Consider the following 18848-nt stretch of genomic DNA (forward strand, 5'->3'; position numbering starts at 1 on the left):
TGGACCAAAGGTAGGACACAAGGTGGGAACGACACTAGGAAGGAAACAAGGAACAACACAAGGAAAAAACGAAGAATATGGGGCAGGAAGAAAGGAAGTAAAGAAAGATAAGAGACAAAGAATGGAAGAAACATCCCTCAAACAGATGTGATCACAGATAAATTCTGAATCTACAAATATTTTTCCAAACTTATCCCCTCCCAGAAAATACTTCAATGAAACGTCCTACTTATTCAGCCTCTGAATGACCCTTCAATATTTGTCCAATAACTAATTAGAAGTGGCCTCCATTAAAGATGGAACACATTATTAAGCCTAGATGGAGCAAATCTCCAACAACAAAACAAACCTTTTCAAAGACTGAAAGCGACAGCCTGCAGTTGTATTTCTGGTGAAGGTCCAGCAGCTGGCGGAGGTTGGACACAAGGGATTTGAGGCTCTGCAACTCATTCTCACAATCATTATCCTCCTTCAGGAATACGAAGAGAAGAAAATAAAGGCTCAGTTATATCCCATCAATCGGGTCAATAGCGTTATAATTGTGCAGAAAACAAAATCTCTTACAATGTATTTCATCCAGGTCCACAAAGAGGGAAGTCCAAGCACAGCCAAATCCAGCCCGTTCTGAGGCCAACGACCCTGAGGAAGGATTCAATTCATCCAATCAACGCACAACCTAAGGGACATTTTGATTCATGACACTAAATCAGTGGTTCTCAAATGTTTTCTGTTGCGCCCCCCTTTCAAGAAGGAAACATTATCAGCCCCCCGTCCCAAAAAAGTGGGTCATCCTTTTCTGTTTTAATGCATTAAATCTGTCGTTCACTCACATTATAAATAAATACGTGTTCATTTATAACATAATGGTTTCTAACAATTAGAAGGTTTCAACATCACACTTTAACTATCTAATATTAACAACAATATAAAGGGCTTTTAGCTTGTCTCGTACCTGCAGTCAACTTTTAACTAGCTGTGAACGTCATGTTGCAAAATATAATATCAAGCCTTTAATATTAAAGAGAAACTTCAGTTACATGAGGTTTTGTACTTTTTTTTTTAGGAGTTTTTAATAGTATTTAACATACTACAGACCGTGGGTACAGACCAAACAGCAGGGGGTGCTGTTGTCACATTTAGAATGATTTAGAAGGCCTGTATTTTCTGGACAATAATAAAAAATAAAAAAGTCAAGGCTTTTTCGTCAAGGCAGTGAGGCGCCCCCCTGTTTGAGAAGCACTGTCCTACCAGTAGATTAAGAAATTTCTATACTGTTTGTACGTAAGTCACCGTGATATTTCACAGGCAAGAATCAGTCCCTACCATCAACAACACGTCATAATAAGATATTTTTTAATCAACCAGTATTGATTCTCCATTTTACCTTTTCAGTTAGCTCCAGATTTCTTGCTTTGTGCTCAAGCCATTTCGCCAGGATTCTCTATCAACAGATGAAGAAAGATTATTTCACTTGAAAGAACAGCGTAGGGTGAAGGAGGAGCAACTCCATACGAACGTGAACGTGTCCCACCTGTCCTCTTGGGAGGACTCTCCTCACGAAAGGGACAAAAACGGTCCTGAACCAAGGACAGAGGTCCTGCGACGGCAGGTCCTCTGGGATGGCACCGAGAATTTCCTCAAGTCTCTTCTCATCGAACTCCAGAGCGATCTGTCCCTACAAAATTAAACCAGGAAGCCCAGATCAAAGCTCACCATCACATCGTCTCTTAGTCTTGATTAGTCACTTTTGATGACGTCAATGCGTTTCCAATACGGCTTTCTGACTCATTAACCAGTTACCTCGTATCTCAGCCAAAGAAGCTGCGCACACCTCAGGTCTCCCTCTCTCAGGTGGGTCAGAACGTCTCCCAGATTGTCGGTGCTGTACAGAAACTCAATCCAGGCGACCCCACTGCAGGTGACAGAGGAGCAAACAAAAGAATCACTGAAGTCACGCCCAGCAACAAATATAACGTAACACGCAGACGAAACCATACGGACTTTACCTGAAATTCTCCGAGCCGTGGAGGCTGCAGAACGTCGCCAGTCGAGCCAGGGCCTCCTGGATCTGTAAGGAGGGGTCTAGCGAGGCAGCGTGGTTTAGCATCTTCTCTGTGGTCTCAAAGGTCGGCCATGGAGCCTTGAGGCAATAGTTCACCACGTAATGCTCATCCTGTAAAAAAAGGAAAAAGAACTCCGTTCCTGTGGACGCTCGCATGCGACGGTGACTTCGGGGGGAGTCTGGAAATTCATGGAAACTTACTGTGATTTTCATCAGGTTTGTTTTGGCCTCATCCACGAGCTCAGAGCACACGTCCTGTCCCAATCCCCCCACCGACGCGGAGGCCAGCTGCTCCAGCACGAAGTCGAGCTTCACTTTGTAAACGAGCTGCACAAAAGAAAAAAAGAAAACAATCATCAGCCAGCGACCGCCTTAACGAAGGCTGTAACCCAACTAAAGCAAAAATACCAAACCATGGACCATCTTTGGTACACCTGGGGAAGAAGCATAAAACAGACCCTGCCATGGATGCTTTGTGCTGCCCTGTTCTGCTAGTAGGAAAACCGTTTTCCTCTACAGCGCTTCACAAACTTTGGAAATTAAGAGAAGGATGTCTTGACCTCTCCTTCCAGCAGAACATGTCTGGATCAGCCAGATTCCTGTCATCTGCTCTTTTTTTCAGCTGACCTACAGGATTTACCGATGGGACCTAGATGGCCGAGGAAGAACGTTGGTTTTGTGTGTGATGGAGCGGTTCTGCTTCTTTGGCCAAACGTTTTAATCATCATCCTACTGAAAGACCCAGTGACGGCTCACTTCCAGCTTTCTGGCAGAGTCCTCCAGAGTCCTCCAGACTTTTATTTAAGACATCTTAGTATTTTAAAAGACCCATCTAATGAGGTTCCCAAAAAAAGACCCATCTAATGAGGTTCCCAGTGAGAAGCGGCCCCATAGTATCACGCCTCATCCACCACTAATAGTAGGAATGGACGGTCTTAACAAAAAAGGAACAATTTTGGCAATAACTTGTATGACTATGACTGTATTTCTTTCCTTTTTTTTATTTTTGTTTTATCTTGTGGCACTAGTGGCCGTTTTTTAACTGACAGGAAATGGGGTTTAGAGGGACTTGAACGCAGGACTGAGGCCTTTGAAGATCGGTCGCCTGCTCCACCTCTGACCCACCATCATGCCCGACTATGTCCGCAAGTCGCTGAATATAGTAAAAGCTCCACAAAGAGATAAGAAAAAAAAAAACATCCCCATTATTAAACAAGCGACTAAGGTATGCCATTACATCAGGCACTTTCAATGTAAGACAACAAAAACTACATAAAAACTGCATATATTCATATTTACAGATAAATTCATGCTTAATGATTCTTTCATTGAACCAATGGTGAAAAAAATAAATAAATAAAATAACCATACTGCTAGCTCAGTGGTCACGAGTTCCACATTTTCCTCCTTTGTTTAACACCTGGAGTTTTAGTTTAGTTAAGTCTGACTGGACCAAAGCTCACGGTCCATTTTAAGCACCGGCAGATTAAAGTAAACTTCCCGTGTTTTACTTTTGTGCTGGTAGGACAGAAAAGGCCTTTGCCTGACGAGCGACATTGCATGTAGATAACTTCTAATGCTTGTTATTGTGTCTTGGTCAAAGAGGCTACGCTTTGTTGCAGTCTTCCAATGGTGAGGTTATTTAAATTTTCCCCCTTTACCCCCACCCCCCTCACCGTGCGGGATGGTAAGATAAACATGTGTCATTGTGCAGCCTTCTTTTTCGTTTCGTTACATTGTCCGTTGCTTTTCAACATCTGCATCATTACTCTGGCTACAAGTGTAGGCAGGTTTAGCAGGAAGTTTATTTTTTATAACCTTTTCAGTCCCTTACTGGAATGGCGTGTTCTATTGACTTTCCTATTTTTAAAAGTGGCTAAGAGAAAAGGGCCTTTGTGAACATGTCCCATTTATTCAAGTCCTGGATTACTCAACTTAAAAAGTAAAGAATACCTTACAAAAATGTCCAATTCTATACAGTATACCTGATGAATAAAGTGTATTCAGATTTTTTTCCCCAGACTTTCAACATAAGATTATGTCACAGAATTAAAACATTAGCATACTTTAAAAAAATGGTTGTGGAAGCCACTGTAGATTGCCATTTCAAAATCCATTTTTTAAAGTGTACATATTTTAAAGGGGGACATATTTTTTTCCCACAGTGAAATCATTCAGCTGTGGTTAATATAAATTGGAACTGCAATGCTTTGGTCTGAAATCCCCATTAATTTATCCCCACATTGCCTTCTTTTCCCCCCTGTTCTGAGGTGCGTCTGAGAGAGACTCGTTTTGGTGCCGTCTCTTTAAATCTAAAGGAGGCACTTCTACCCCGCCCTTCTCCAGGTCACAGAGCGTTTTTAATAGTATTTTATAGTAATTTTTATAGTATGCTGGGGGACGGTGTAATGATCAACCGATTATTTACCCACTTGTAGCTTCAGCATCCTTGAGATTGGACTACAAAATCGTTGCAAAAAATCTAAATATTGGATTTGCATGACTGGTAAGCTGAGAGTCCATGCTCTTGTTTAGCAGCTCCGCAGCAAATACTGTGATGTTATTGTTTAAAAAGCATAATAGAAAACTCAACGGCTTGAAAAATATGACCCAAACAGAATTTAAAAATATCTACGCAGCACCTGGACAGACTGCATTAACATTTTCTGCACTCCTAGAGATTTTGTGTGATATTTCCCATTTAAATATCTCAGCCAAGGAGTCAGCTGAGTTTTTCCAACTGTGCACAAGTGCGGTTTCACATTGACTTTACTTTTATTCACCCAACTGATACATTTACTGTAAGAGACAGTGAAATGATTTATTTCTTGGAAAAAAATGTATGTTTATTTCAGATAATGTATTTTAAGTTGTTTAGTTCACATTTTGAGGTTTATGTAAAATTATTGTATTTTATTTCTTTTCAAACTATTTGTTGAAAGTTACCGCGAGATTTGTGTATATAAGAAAGGCAGCGAGATTTGCATATGAGAGAAGGAGCAGAAATCTGGAAAGGAGCTACAAGTAGCAGTCTTGTATTTCCTGTAGCTGTTAAGGTATTTGTATTTATGTTTGTAATATTTTGTAAATTTATTGGTTATGGTGTTTTAATTACTTCATATTTTAATTTAGAGTGGACAACGAAGAATTAATCTGTTAAAGACCTCCGAAGTGGCAGGCGGTCACGAGGTAACTTTTGTTAAAGTGTCACCTGACTGTCTGTAAATGTATCTATTTCTAAAGCTTCTCTTTATTTCTGTAGTTTTCACGGCATTTATTAAAGAGCCTGTTTGAGGGAAGCCGTGCCAGTGTTGTCACTTTGGAGCAACATTTACCTCTAGATCAAGGTCAAACGCGATGGCAAACTTTTCAGCCTCCTCAAACATGTGTTTGTGTAGAAGCCGACTCAGCCTAGAGAGAAAGAGGGAGGAAAGAAAATGAATAAAATATTAGTGACGACTTGCAGTACATGTGGAAATGCGTCAGATAACAATTAGGTACCTGTTCTCGGGTAAGGCCTCTGTGAAACATCTGACGACAACAGATGCTATGGGCTCTCCACGGCTGTGTGTAGAGAGAATTAAAAACAACATTTAATAGTAATAAAATGGAAGCGAGGCCTGAATAATTTTGAAATATAAAAACATAAATCACATAAACAGGTCTCACTTTTCTGGGTTCTCACAAATCCCCTCGACCAAATAAATTGTATCCTGAATGGGAACAAAACACGGTGTAATGTTAAGAAATGCTAATAAATGTAAGAAGGAAGAATGCATAATCCGTGTTACGCGTCTGAAATAAGTTTGATTGCTCGCCATGTTTGTTTTCATCTGGACGAGACAGGAGACCGAGGAGACATCAAGCGAGTAGCAGACGCTCATGGAGGGTAGACATCTTATTTGAAGGGAGCTGATCTGAAATGTGAAACAGCAGCAGATTGTCAGCGAAGGATTAGTGACCAGTTGGCTTTCTGGGCCGCTTTAGAGGGACCTGCGCGGCTACCTGACTGTTGGCTTGCTTCAACAGAGTAATCATCTTCAAACTGCTCTTGTCTTGGCTGTAACAAACAAAACAAAGCAATCAGAGTCCGCGTGAAGATTCAGAATCAGCTTCGGAGGCCAAGACTGTGTACGTAAACAAGGAGTTTGACTTGGGAGACACGTCTAGACGATGAAGTTAGACGACCTTATTAGGACAGACTCGTACGTACGCCACCATGGAGGCAGAGCCACACTCCGTGGTTAGTTCAAAGTCGTGAATGGCCAGCTCTGGCCAGCAGTGAATCATGACGAGAAAATGCAGGTCCCAAACGCTCAGAACGTCCTGACACAGAAGACCAGATTTAGCACATTTAGACATTTACCGCGCTGCCTGTGTAACAAACAGTAAAGAGCTCTTAATAGCGCCAGGGAACCCACCTCGGAGTCCAAAATATACAGCAGGTTTTCCATCACCACCATCTTTCTCACGCCTGAGGAGGACAAGGAGCTCATTAACATTTTACCTCCTGCGTGTTATACGTTTCTGTTTACAAAATGCACCGGAGGTCATTAGAAGTCAATAAACTTGTTTTTTACCACGATTTAACAGGGGGAAATCTAAAAACACACTGCAGTGCATTGGAAACTTGTTTATAAAGTGAGCTTTTTCACAGTTTCTCACAATATGAGAGCAAATGTCAGTATATTTTAGTGCATTTATATGGGAGATCAACACAAAGTGGAGAATAATTGAGAAGAGGAAGGAAACCTTTTAAATGTGGCCTGTGTTGGTATTTGGTCCCACTGAGTCAATGCTTTGCTCAACCACCTTTCTGCTGCGATTACGGCAGCTTTTCTTTAGAGGCATGTCTCTACCAGCTTTCCACATCTACAGAGAGACATTAAGCCAGTTCTTCAAATACGATGGAGTTAACAGAAACTTTTAACTCTTGCCACAGATGATCAATTAGATTAAAGTGGGCTTTGACTAGGCCATCCTAGCACATGAATACGCTTTGATTGAAGCCATCCCATGATGCTGCCAACTCCACCTGTGTGTTCAGGGCAATGTGCAGCGTTGGGGCAAATCCCAAACCAATTCTCGATACAGGATCTCTTGGTCATGTTTGCTGTGTCACACACACACACACACACACACACACACACACACACACACCCCTTGTCTAACACAGCAAAACAGGACTTTCAGAAATGGCGTTCGTCTTGTCACGGCTAACAGCTGTCCTGTTGGCAGGTTGATATTTTCCTTCCACTTCTAAATTACTCACTACTTTGTATGTTGGTCTATCACCCAAAATCCCAACTAACCACTTTGAGGTTTTTGGTTTTTAAGTGGCCACTTGTGAAAATCTAAGCACTGCAAAAACAGATCTAAAAATAAGTAAAATGTTATTAAAGTTAGTGTACTTATCCTTGATTTGAGCAGGTAAAAAAGATTATCTGCCAATGGAATGAGTATTTTGACCCCTAAAATAAGATAATTAGACATGCTGCGCTTGAAATAAGATGATTGAGATGAATTGTTCCTATTTTAAGTGCAAAAATCTTATTCCATTGGCAAATCATCTTATTTTCCTGCTCAAATCAAGGACAAATACACACATTTTAAGAAAATTGTACTTATTTCTAGTTCCGTTTTTGCAGTCAGTGGGTTTACTTCCTACTGCAAAGCTCGGTGATTTGCCTACAGTCTAAAAATGTGACATTAAAAACCATTATTAGGCAAAAAAAAAAAAAAAAACACTTTACGAGGAATCAGGCTGTTGTTGATGGACTGAGCAAAGCACATCTTTCCCTGAAGAGGATCCATCTTCCAGCGAGTCACTACGTTTTCTTTGTCCCCCTGCCAGGTTTTAAAGGGGAGAAATTTTATCATTTTTTTTTGAAAAATTTCCACTTTGCTTTCATCTGCATCCAACATGCTAACACACAGACACAGCGAGTAAATCAAACATCGCTCTGGCACACGAACCCCAATCATTAGGTTGATTTCGAGGCCAACATTGAAGATCACCGCTGTACTGCAGCCCTCATCGTGGTAATCCTCAGTGGAGCAGAAGCCCACCTTAATCATAGTCTGGAGCTGAAAATGGGGGATTGATCACTTTATTATTTTTCTGTCATTTCAGTTAGTAATCCTGCAGCGTTAATGGAAAGAAGGGGCCTTAGCTCACCTCTTTCAAAGCTCCAACATCCATATTCTCACATGCTTGGACAGTGAAAGAAGAAAATATTTTATTGTGTTCAAAGAGCGGTGTCAAATAAACGTTGCACACACTGCAGCAAAAAAAACATTCGATACCTGTCTCGATCTGAGTCAGAGCGAGGTTTGAAATGTGGAAAAAGCCATCCTTTATAAGCAGAAAGACGTGGTACAACCCTGTCACAAGAAACAGGGATTTCAGATTTCCAGTTTTTAGAAAGAAAGCAAACACTACTTGATTAAATCTAACATGCAATTAAAATTTACGCACAAAATGACAGAAAACACCCACTGACTATTAGTCATTCTACTCTTATTAGGGCTGAAAGCTTACCAGGAGATGACTTGTCCTCATTTATGATGAGATAGCGGTAGGTTTTCTTATCTTCACTGGATGCTTTGTCAACCAATGCCTGCAAATGTCAAACACAATACAGGACAGGGAAAACACAGAAGACAAAATGTGAGCGGAAAAAGACAAACAAGACAGATTCCAGTTTTTTTTCTCATGCAGAAACAGAAATCACTATTTTTTTAATCAATTCACTATTGACTGTCCAATTAATTGAGGATATTCAACGTAAATCCACTTTATAAGATGTTCAAACACAATCACAGCACTAAAAAAATAAAAAAAATAAAAAAATAAAAAATCCCAAACCCTTGTGAAGAGGATTCTTTTGTGTGGAACATAGATCAAATGAAGGTTTCCATTTCTTTCACAGACCACCAAAAATTGTCCCTCAAGGCAAACGTCAACGGCGTCCACATCAGTTTCTGAAAAACAAATTAGTCGGACATTTATCGGCAAATAAGGATTTCTAGTTACTTTGAGATCCAACCTGCCAATTTCCATTTGGACGATTCAGACTTTTTGGTGTTTAAGGCGAAAAAGTGTTATTTAACTTTAAAATTAAAACAGAAAATTAAAAATTCCAATTTAAGCGTCAAAAAACTGGGCTTTACCTGATTTTACTCAATTAATCAAAATAGAAATCAAAGAATGTCATGAGCATTGATGCATTTACAGACCCCAAAAGCAAAGGTACGTTTTTACACAAATGCTGAATAACCTTAAGCAAAACAATAGAATGGCTTATTTTTTCAGGTTGGAGAAGATTTGCTCAAGTCACAATTTCAGCAAAAAAAAACTAAAAAAACAACAACACAAAAACAAAACAAAAACACCGTTTGACCTGGAAAACAAGTAATATTTTACCAAAGTGGAGAAGAAGCAAGATGGTCTGAAAACTCTGATCTAACAGGATCACCGTCTTGTCAATGATGACAATACTCCAATTTGATGCACCAAAGGACGAAAGCTGGGGATCTGCTGCTACCTGCAAAAAGCATTTCAAAAGATTGTTGACCGCAATGCAGAAAAATCAGAATTCAGTTTAATTAAAGAATTTAAAAGCCCTATCGGGACTATTATTTTTTTTTATTTTAAACCTCTATCAATTACAAATAATACTTTAAATCATTAACATAGTCACTCAACGTTTATTTGTATAGTTTTGACCCAAGTTAACATAAATCTGTCAATGCAACCTGCATTTTAATTTATTTGGCTGGCAACTCCAAGGCTTTCATGCCGAAATTCTCTAACTTCACGCCTTGAATTTAGCATTTACGGTTACATTAACTTATAAAAATACAATTAGCTAGTTTCAGGCACAAAATCCACCTGCAGGCGTTGCAAAGAAAGCTTCATGTCCAAGAAGACATACCTTCTGACAGGACTGTTTACTTTCCCTGGGGCTTGTGCTTATATCCCAAAGCAACGACACTCTAATTCCACATTTATAAATTACAGAACAATTGATTGCCTCCAGGTCATTTCTGAATATAATAAAAAGCCTCTGTAGTATAAGTACTTGCACCAATTACCTTATCGGCTGAAGAGATTTTGACCAGTGTGTCAACCTGATACAAGCAGCTCCCATTTTGCTCTCCTGACACATTGTCCAGGCGGCCGGTGTTTGTATCCTCGTTGATCAGGAGCTCAACGTCGCTCCACGTCGCCATTTCTAAAGGCTGAGACACAAAATATGGGAAACGTGTGCATCAGCCTCTCGTCTATCAAACAAGCTGTTTCGTACTTTGACTTAACCCTATGCAAATCTCTACGAATGTTGACGTCACATTGACGCTAACGTAAAATTCAGCGATAAACTTTATAACCAATCAAACGCTGGCGTCATTGTCAAGCGCTACGGCGTTCTAACGGGCGGAATATGTAGACGTTACCGGCGAATTATCGGTCAGATTGTTTTCCCAAACCTAGAGGTAGGATCAGGGCGAATCCACAACATTAGCTTTAGAATTTGGCGGGTTCTTCTTCTTCGTCTTCTTCTTCTTTGTGATTTTTTTTAATGGCGGGTGACATCTAATGTTAAGACGCATTATCGCCATCTACTGTACTGGAGTGTGGACCAGCGTGTCTCCCTTTAGTCTAAATTCTTATATCAGAATCAAGTTTAATCGCCAAGTAGGTTTGCACTTACAAGGAATTTGACTTGGTGTTGATGGTGCAGACAAAAAATAAGAATACAGTAAAATAAGAAGTAAAAGGATATGTACACGGAGGCTGTATACCAGGGGCGGTTCTAGACAGGGGCCAACAGGGGCCAGTGCCCCCGTAGAACTGTTCCTGGCCCCTCTTATGGCCCCTGTACTAAAAACATGATATTAAATTTCTTAGGATAATAAATGCTGACAAAGATGCCGTGACTGACTGGTCATTTGGATCAGTTGTATTTTTTTCGTTTGTTTTTACCCTATAATAAAATAAAATAATTAAAAAATAAACATAAAAAAATAATAATTAAAAATGAAGCTGTTTCACGTTAAGCTCCCGCTGTATTAAGAAAAGATCAGGGGTCTGCAACCTGCAGTTCCAGAGCCACAATTGCCTCTTTGGCTTACTTAATATATTAAACGATGAAATGTTGACCTGTTAAGTTTTTTCCCCCCAATCTTTTTGTTCTGTGCCCCTGTGAAAAAACACTGGGGGTGATGCTATAATCCTGTTTCCTTCAAAAATGTAATAACTGCTCTATTTATTTTATGTTTGATTAATAACTTATTACGTTTTAATGTCTCTATATCATATTTCCTAATTTCTTGTTTTAGCTTCTCTCTACTTCATGTATATTTTTCACAATGAATTATTACATGCTCTACTGTTTCCACATCCATACCACACTCACAACTACCTGTTGGATGTTTATCTACCGTTTTTTTTTTTTTCGGTACAAATTAGTATTTTCTAAAATCAGCGGTCTGTTCCTGCGTCCTCTTCCCCCTCCCACCAGTTTTCCTTCGGCTGTGTGTGTGCTCGTTACGGCGTCGCTTTACGTGAATTTCCCTGCGTCTTGTCTTGCAGGTGCCTCGTCTCTAATAGGGCACGAAAAGACGTGTCTGTTTAATAACGGTTCAAAGCCATTATCCACCCAACGACACGAATTTTAATCCTGAACGTGTGTAATTTACACCTACCAACGTATGAAACGAAATCCGTTTAACATATGTGGAATGCAAAGCCTTACATGAGCCTGTAAAAACTTTAGCGGGGCGAATACAGACGTTGACCACTTGAAGTTGCCAGGTTTCGTGTACATCGCTGTATTTTCAGCCGTGGGCGGTTGTATTGTGTTTTTCGTACGCTACCGCTGATATGTGTGCTACTCATACGACGGAATAGTAAAATGAACAGAATGCGTATCATGTCAAACGCTTTTTGTTAAAGAATGTTTAAGTGCCGGCATGACAATAGAAACCCTAACTGCGGATTGTTTTAAACATTTTAAAATTATCTTTGTTGTTTCATCGACTGAGATAATTAGTATTAGATTTATATCATCAATATTTGTAAATGTGTATTTGTATACATTTTCCATGTTCCTTCTTCAATTTTCTAGTTGCTCAAGAACTCAAGATTATTTGACAACATTTACCCGCTCCCCAAACACACACACGGTCCAACCTGGCAACCCAGCTCAGAGTGGCTGAGGAGCGCGTCGAACTAACTGGAAGCGGAGTCCTCTCTCGTTTTGCGGCGGACCGCCACAAAAAAAAGATTTATTGCACATAAATCGGTGACCCGGGGTTATGTCGGTAAGCACTAATGGCTCAACTGCACTTAAACGTATTCAAATTAAGGCGTTTTTAACGACGAATTGGTAGAAATGTACTATGTGGTGGAGATTTTTTTTTCTTCAAGATGGCGACGGTCCGAGGTTGTTAGCCTAGCGACATCATGGCTACCGGCTCTATGAAAAACATAGGGAAACAAGTGCTAACATTAGCTGTTATAGCTTGCCTTTTACTATCCTAGATTACGGTGTGGTGATTTAAATGGGCCAGCCAAACGTACGCTCAATGAAAGGTATGGGGTTTAGCTGTGCACTTATGTGAGTATTCTAGTTGTGAGCTTAATATCGCGTCATACATGTTTAAATAAACACTCAGCGACCCGCTAGCATGACCAGACTAATAACTTGCAATGTGTTGATGAGGTCTGTTTAAAGTAGTGGGTTAGGATTGAAGTGAATGCGTGATGGTGAAGAAAAATTTGGAAATTTGGCAGCAATTTTAAAAAAAAAGTATGTGGGCTTTTTTTCTTTAAGAGTTCACGTTTGTTTGTCAAAACAGACGAAATAATCTAAAAGTGGCTGAAGATACAATTGAAACGTAACAATACCGCGTGTAGCCTCAAATTTAGTTCATTAAGAAAATATAAAGCCTTCAAAGGTTTGTTTTATTTTTTGTCACTCTATTTAGATGGGAACATGTGATGAATTGTGACCCAAAATTGAAGAAAAATAAGTGTCATTTCAAAATGTGTCCCTTGAGATAGTCACTGAGAGAAATCCGATGAATGTTCTGCCTTTCTGGTGATTATAATTGTGAATTTATTGGCCTGTAACAGTCTTGTTATTCATTTTGAGAATGTTATGCCTCAAAAAAACCTGTATTCTTAAAAAAAAAAGAAAGCCCAGAGCTAAATCCAATTAAAAATGCTTAGTAAGACTTAAAATTAGATGGTTCCAATATTTTCTGGAATCTGGACCTTGCAGGGGTTAATTAGAAAGGTGATCATGTGTCAGATTAGTTTTTATTTTATTTTTTTTGTGTACATCATCTTAAAAAATAATTATATGGTCTGTTAAAAACACTGAAATCCAGGTAAACAAAGCAAACTTTAACAATAGGCCTCAGCTATGCTTTTAACAGGAGTTAAAAAAAAAAAAAGAGAAAGATGGTTACCTGTATTTTGGGTATAGATACTAGGGGTGAGCCTTTATATATTGGTTTATCTCTATTGTTTAAAAAATGTAAAGTCCATATCGCCCACCCATATTTGTTTACACTCATTTATACAACAGGAATTCTGGAAACTACAACCTACAAGAGCAAATCAGCTGCTTTTGTTGTTTTTGTTTTTTTGTGAGAGGATGGCACACGGCCATTTTGAAAACTACTAATGATTTGAGTCTCAAACGCAGCCACAGACTTGCTGATAGTAACAGACCTGCTACTCATACGAACTGACTGTAAAGACTCGCATGTCGTCTGTCATGTTTGTGTTTAAGGTTGCAGAAGTTTTTAAATGAAATGAAAGGGAGATGGTGGACTGAAAGCTTAAGATCTGGCGATAATTCCTTGTCAAACAGTGATGGTGGCCTCGTTAAGGTTGTTAAATATACGGCAAAATATCCCAGGAGCCATTCGCAATGGAAAAACTGAGGCAAAACAACGAGAGTCGGAAAAGAGCAAAGCAAACCCTTTGATGTTTACTGCCATTGGTTCTATTCTGTCTGTCAGCATGCCAGGGTATTGTGTTACTCTGGAGTTTATTCTCTGTAGACGCTAGTGTGTTTGTGTTTCACGTAGATTTGCTGCCAATCTGACTTTTCACTGCTATTCGTCTCAGGCAAGCGACGACTCTGCCGAGCTGACCAGATTGAGCTCTCCAAATCATCACAGAAGAAAGCACAGCATGGAGTCTTCTAGGTCTCCCAGATCCTCCAAACACCACCATTCACGATCAAGGTCGCGCTCCAGAGACCGAAAACGTGAGTGTTTAGAAACGGAGCAGAGGCATGACTAAGAAGGCTCTGATATAGTCGACCATTAAATTCCAATATATTATCAGTAACTGCTTTCTGTTGAATGTTTGGGGTGAGGGGCTCACATGGAGCCTTTCTTTATGAGGATATGTTACTCTGTTGCTCCCATGGACGTTCTGATCAGCTGGTGAATCTCATGTTCTGCTTTTCCAGGTGACAGAAAATACAGACGGAGTCGCAGCAGGAGCAAAGAGGTAATTGATGCATTCAATTCATCTAATGAAAAACATTTTTAATTTGATTTTGAGAACAGTAGTTGCTAGCTTTAGGTCATGGTGAGTATGTGGTGCCTAAGTTCAACATTTTATTATAAAAAAAAAAAGAAGAGTGCAGGCTCATGTCAAAAGGATAATTTTTGCCCTCCTAATGCTCACATGTATCGCAGGAAGCTTGTGTCCTTGGATATCTGTGATTATTTTAAACATATAAATTGGTGAAGAATAGCTTTTTTTTTTTTCCTTTCATTTTTGTTAAAATCCTGTGTGGAGATCACATGATAACATTTCTACAATAAATCATACTCAGCGTGCTAATGCACGAAGAGACTGAACAGAGGACCCTGCTGACATAGCAAAATAATATGCCTACTACTGGGACAGGTAACTATCTGCCATTCAAACTCCTATTTGTCTCACAATGTTTGTAGAAAAAGTGGCATTAACTCTGTCATCTCTTGCAGCTAGGAATGGGCATTCACTGACTCTCAAAATGCTTTAAACGTAAAAAACAGAACACCAGTGGGATGCCCATCCCTATTTTAACCTTTTAAGTTGGTCCAATTCAAAGTGTTTAGGTTGCATTGAATTGTTACCAAATGTTAAAACTAATTTGGAGTTTCTGCCTTGATTATCAGAAGTTAACATTTGCATGCACGTCATTGAATCTAGCAAAAATGTTTCCCAAAAAAAATGCTGGCTTCATTTGTGACTGTTGCTATACTTTGGTCTCCTTATCAGTGCAGCCAAAACCGTGCATACCGAGCAATACCTACAATTTACAATCATGATGTTCTGTTACTTTTATGACGACGGGTTTCGAAATGACAAGGTCTTGTCAGATTTTTTTACATACCCTTTGCTCTAAGCCATGGTACTAACTCTTTTTGTTGCACTATTTTCCTGAAAGAGACAACTTCTTCTTAAAACAGGCACGAAAAAGGGATTCCGAGAAGCCGCCGAAATCTCACAGAAAGTCAGCCGATCAAGAGCAGGAGAGACACCCAGCAGAGAACGGAGAGGAGCGGTCCAGGCGGAAGGAGAGGAAGTCGTCGAGGGGGCGGAGCTTGTCCAGGTCGCACTCGAGAGAGAGGTTAGTCAGGACGATCAGTAAGCTGCTCGTTTCATGCACCATTTGTCTAATAATGACAGATGAGGAGAATAGTTTTTTTTTTTTTTTCTACCCAAATTATCACAGGTGAGTTGCAAACCCTCTCCAAAAGTGCCCCTATGCTTCAGACAGAAGACAACGGCTTTATTATCATTTCTTTATCAGTTAGAAGATACAAAAAACCTATTGTCCATTATTATCAGACCTCCGTTACCCTTGTAGGTAGTGATGCCACTCTGGCAGTTAGTAAACCTTTTAATAGTGAGATATTTATATACTGCCAATAAAGACTTTCCCTTTGACTATTGAAGAGGGTTTAAATAATTATAGTAAAAAAAAAAGTCTTTTGAGACATACTTGTCTTGTTTCCTATCAGGAACAAACGCGCGTTTCTTTAAAACCTGAGGGTGACTTAACAACATTTGAGGGCCAAGTGTCTCTTTGAAGAGATCAGCCCAAAGCTTTACAAAGATCAGCGGAGCCTAGAAAGCAGCGATGAAATTATTTTATTATTTATTTCCAATAACAAATAAAAATTTTAATCGCAGACGGCATCACAGCAGAAGCAAGGATCAGCGGCGGTCCAGATCACGCAGCCGGGAAAGGAAGAAGAAGGCCAGGTCTCGTTCAGGTTCAAGACCCAAACACCGTCACCACAGCAGAAGTCGTAGCAAAAGCAGGTGAGTGTTAATAAAAAAAAAATCGATAGCTTTTTTTTCCCCCCTAAGATTTTCTCTTCAATTTTCCGTTTATTATCGCTTCAGGGAGCGTAAGAAGAGGGTTGAGAAAGTTCATCGGAAGAGTCCGAGCAGATCTGTTAGCCCACTGGTCTTCCGTGGGCGAAACACAGCGATGGACGCACAAGAGGCTTTAGCCAGGAGGTAAAGATAAGATAAGATAGTCTTTATTGATCTCACATTGGAGAAATTCACTTGTCACATAGAACCATCTAACGGGATTTCGACTGGAGAAGTGTGGGATTTTGAAAAGGAAAGTTAGCCAAACCGTGTTTAAGTCTTGCAAAGTAAACTTGACTTTTTTTTTTTTTTTTTGTCTTTCCAGACTAGAGAGAGCCAAGAAACTTCAGGAGCAGAAAGAAAAAGAGATGTTGGAGAAACAGCAGCAGCAACAGCAGGAGATGGCTGCAGGTGAGATATTCCTGCTGCATAAGCGTTCAACATGCGGACCGTTGTGCTCAGGTTCTGGTGCTGACGCTGACTCGTCTGTCCGCAGTTGTGGCCGCTCCTATCGCAGCAGCCGCTGCTGCAGCGGCGGCCGTATCGAACCCCGCCCTAAACGTCGCCGCCCTTCTGGCCTCGGGGACGCAGGTGACCCCTCAGATTGCCATGGCGGCACAGATGGCGGCCCTGCAGGCCAAAACGCTCGCCGAGACCGGCATCGCCGTGCCCAGTTATTACAACCCGTCCGCCGTCAACCCCATGAAGTTCGCAGAGCAGGAGAAAAAGAGGAAAATGCTATGGCAGGGAAAGAAGGATGGGGTAGGATTTGTTTTTAACTCGTCTTCCAGGTTTTTCTCTGTAAACTTGTGAACAAGAGCGAGTATTTGTGATGCTTATTTTTTGTCTTTAATTTCTAAGGAAAAGTCGCAAACAGCCGAGTTGTGGGAGAAGCTAAACTTCGGAAACAAGGACCAGAATGTTAAATTCCGCAAGCTTATGGGTATTAAGGTAAACCTCTTGTTTTCCTTCATAATTTAGAAACTTTTTTGTCCTTTTTGAGTGGTAACTTTAAAGTAAATGTTTCTTTTTTTTTTCTTTCTTTACAGGGTGAGGAAGAAGCTGCAAAAAAGCTCAACGAAGAAGGTCTGAAGACGCTTCAGAAGCAAGAAGAGATGTTCAAGAACCTGGACGTCCAGTACGAGATGGCTCGATCTCAGACGCACACCCAGAGAGGAATGGGCCTCGGCTTTTCCTCCTCTTTCTCCCGTGGAATGGATTCTGTCTAGTGCCGAGCCTCGGCTCTCCTCCTCGTCTCATCACATAATTCATCGCTGGCCCTCAAGCTTGCATGGATGTTGCTCTGAATCTGTAAATTATTTATAGACAAAAGCCTGGTAAATTGTAACATGTATGTATATAGTGAGATGCTGAGTTGGTCTCAGTGTTTATTAATCTGGACGTCTGCGGCAAAAGGAAGCATCATCCGGACCGGGTTGATGCGGCGGCGAAGTAGATATTTCTTTTCGATAATGTGATATCTTTTTTTATGAAAAACAAATGTACATTGTGTGGTTGTCAGAATACGACGTGGTTTAAGTGGACACTGTTTACATCAATTCAGCTAAGGATAGCCAAGGTCGACGGTAGCATTGTGGGAATCCCACAGCTTCACTTGTCTGTGGAGGAAAATCTGCCGAGGGTTTTTACTCCACTCCTGTCTCCTGGACTGCTTCGGGTAGGAGTGAGCTTGAAATGACTTAGCAAAGGTTTCACTCATTCATGTAATAAATTGTGTTGGAGAAAAAAAATGGTTTTATGCATCACTATTTGTTTCCACATTCAGTCGATAAGCTAGGGTTAAATATTTCTCTCTGGTGTCACAGGTGGGTTTAGGAGAGATGGAAAATGGGATTTTGAGTACAACTGGTTTAAATAGTTTTATTGGGTTTCTGCCTTTCTGGTCTTTTTTTTTCTGTCTAAATATACCAGTAGAAGCAGCTCTTTGGGTGTCGTCTTTGTAAAATAAGATGGGTTTGTGCTCGACAATCTTTCTAACAGCAGATCCTGCTGTTACGTTTTAATGTCTGAAACACAAAATTATGGCACACTTCCACTCCAGCAGCACATGTCTGCTGCCAGATTGGTAGTGAAAAGCTCACTTTAAAGTGAATCTGCTTCTGGTCAAAATTGCTTTTTCATTCAGTGAAGTGACTTGAGAGTGGGGTAACTAGAAATTAGCAAGGGTCAAGTTTGATTTTCACAATGTTACTAAAAATGTAACTAGTTCAAGGTCAGTTATTCAGTTCTGACAATATGGCAAAAAAAATAACTTTCACTGCAATATCATTATCCTGTCTATGCCTGTTACTATGAAGCTTTTATTGAACTGGTGAATATTGTCCAATCCTTACTTCTTAATCTCATTAATGCAATCCAGAT

At 40.1% G+C, this 18848-nt stretch overlaps 2 protein-coding genes across 2 annotated transcripts in view; one reads left to right on the forward strand and one right to left on the reverse strand.

Annotated features, from left to right (window-relative positions):
- kntc1 (kinetochore associated 1) overlaps nucleotides 1-10593 on the reverse strand; it is a 39127-nt gene extending 28534 nt beyond the window's left edge. The window contains exons 1-22 of the mRNA XM_036143749.1: nucleotides 10160-10593; nucleotides 9489-9609; nucleotides 8931-9046; nucleotides 8604-8682; nucleotides 8369-8446; nucleotides 8241-8275; nucleotides 8039-8149; nucleotides 7816-7909; nucleotides 6484-6536; nucleotides 6276-6388; nucleotides 6068-6122; nucleotides 5881-5979; nucleotides 5732-5775; nucleotides 5564-5626; nucleotides 5398-5473; nucleotides 2264-2389; nucleotides 2007-2173; nucleotides 1801-1912; nucleotides 1532-1675; nucleotides 1385-1441; nucleotides 565-639; nucleotides 350-469 (exon numbers count right to left, since the gene is read on the reverse strand). Coding sequence (XP_035999642.1) covers nucleotides 350-469; nucleotides 565-639; nucleotides 1385-1441; nucleotides 1532-1675; nucleotides 1801-1912; nucleotides 2007-2173; nucleotides 2264-2389; nucleotides 5398-5473; nucleotides 5564-5626; nucleotides 5732-5775; nucleotides 5881-5979; nucleotides 6068-6122; nucleotides 6276-6388; nucleotides 6484-6536; nucleotides 7816-7909; nucleotides 8039-8149; nucleotides 8241-8275; nucleotides 8369-8446; nucleotides 8604-8682; nucleotides 8931-9046; nucleotides 9489-9609; nucleotides 10160-10297 — 2076 coding nt within the window. The 5' untranslated portion in view covers nucleotides 10298-10593. The remainder of the gene's footprint in view (nucleotides 1-349; nucleotides 470-564; nucleotides 640-1384; nucleotides 1442-1531; nucleotides 1676-1800; nucleotides 1913-2006; nucleotides 2174-2263; nucleotides 2390-5397; nucleotides 5474-5563; nucleotides 5627-5731; nucleotides 5776-5880; nucleotides 5980-6067; nucleotides 6123-6275; nucleotides 6389-6483; nucleotides 6537-7815; nucleotides 7910-8038; nucleotides 8150-8240; nucleotides 8276-8368; nucleotides 8447-8603; nucleotides 8683-8930; nucleotides 9047-9488; nucleotides 9610-10159) is intronic.
- Nucleotides 10594-12256: 1663 nt separating this feature from the next.
- On the forward strand, nucleotides 12257-18217 carry rsrc2 (arginine/serine-rich coiled-coil 2). Its single transcript, XM_012854337.3, has 10 exons — nucleotides 12257-12388; nucleotides 14208-14349; nucleotides 14557-14597; nucleotides 15551-15711; nucleotides 16278-16409; nucleotides 16494-16610; nucleotides 16792-16877; nucleotides 16963-17228; nucleotides 17328-17417; nucleotides 17516-18217. The coding sequence occupies exons 1-10, from the start codon at nucleotides 12383-12385 to the stop codon at nucleotides 17693-17695; spliced, it is 1221 nt and encodes a 406-aa protein (XP_012709791.1). The 5' UTR covers nucleotides 12257-12382; the 3' UTR covers nucleotides 17696-18217.
- The last annotated feature ends 631 nt before the right edge of the window (nucleotides 18218-18848 follow it).

This window comes from Fundulus heteroclitus, chromosome 12 (genome assembly GCF_011125445.2).
Source record: "Fundulus heteroclitus isolate FHET01 chromosome 12, MU-UCD_Fhet_4.1, whole genome shotgun sequence".
Classification (NCBI taxonomy): Eukaryota; Metazoa; Chordata; class Actinopteri; order Cyprinodontiformes; family Fundulidae; genus Fundulus; species Fundulus heteroclitus.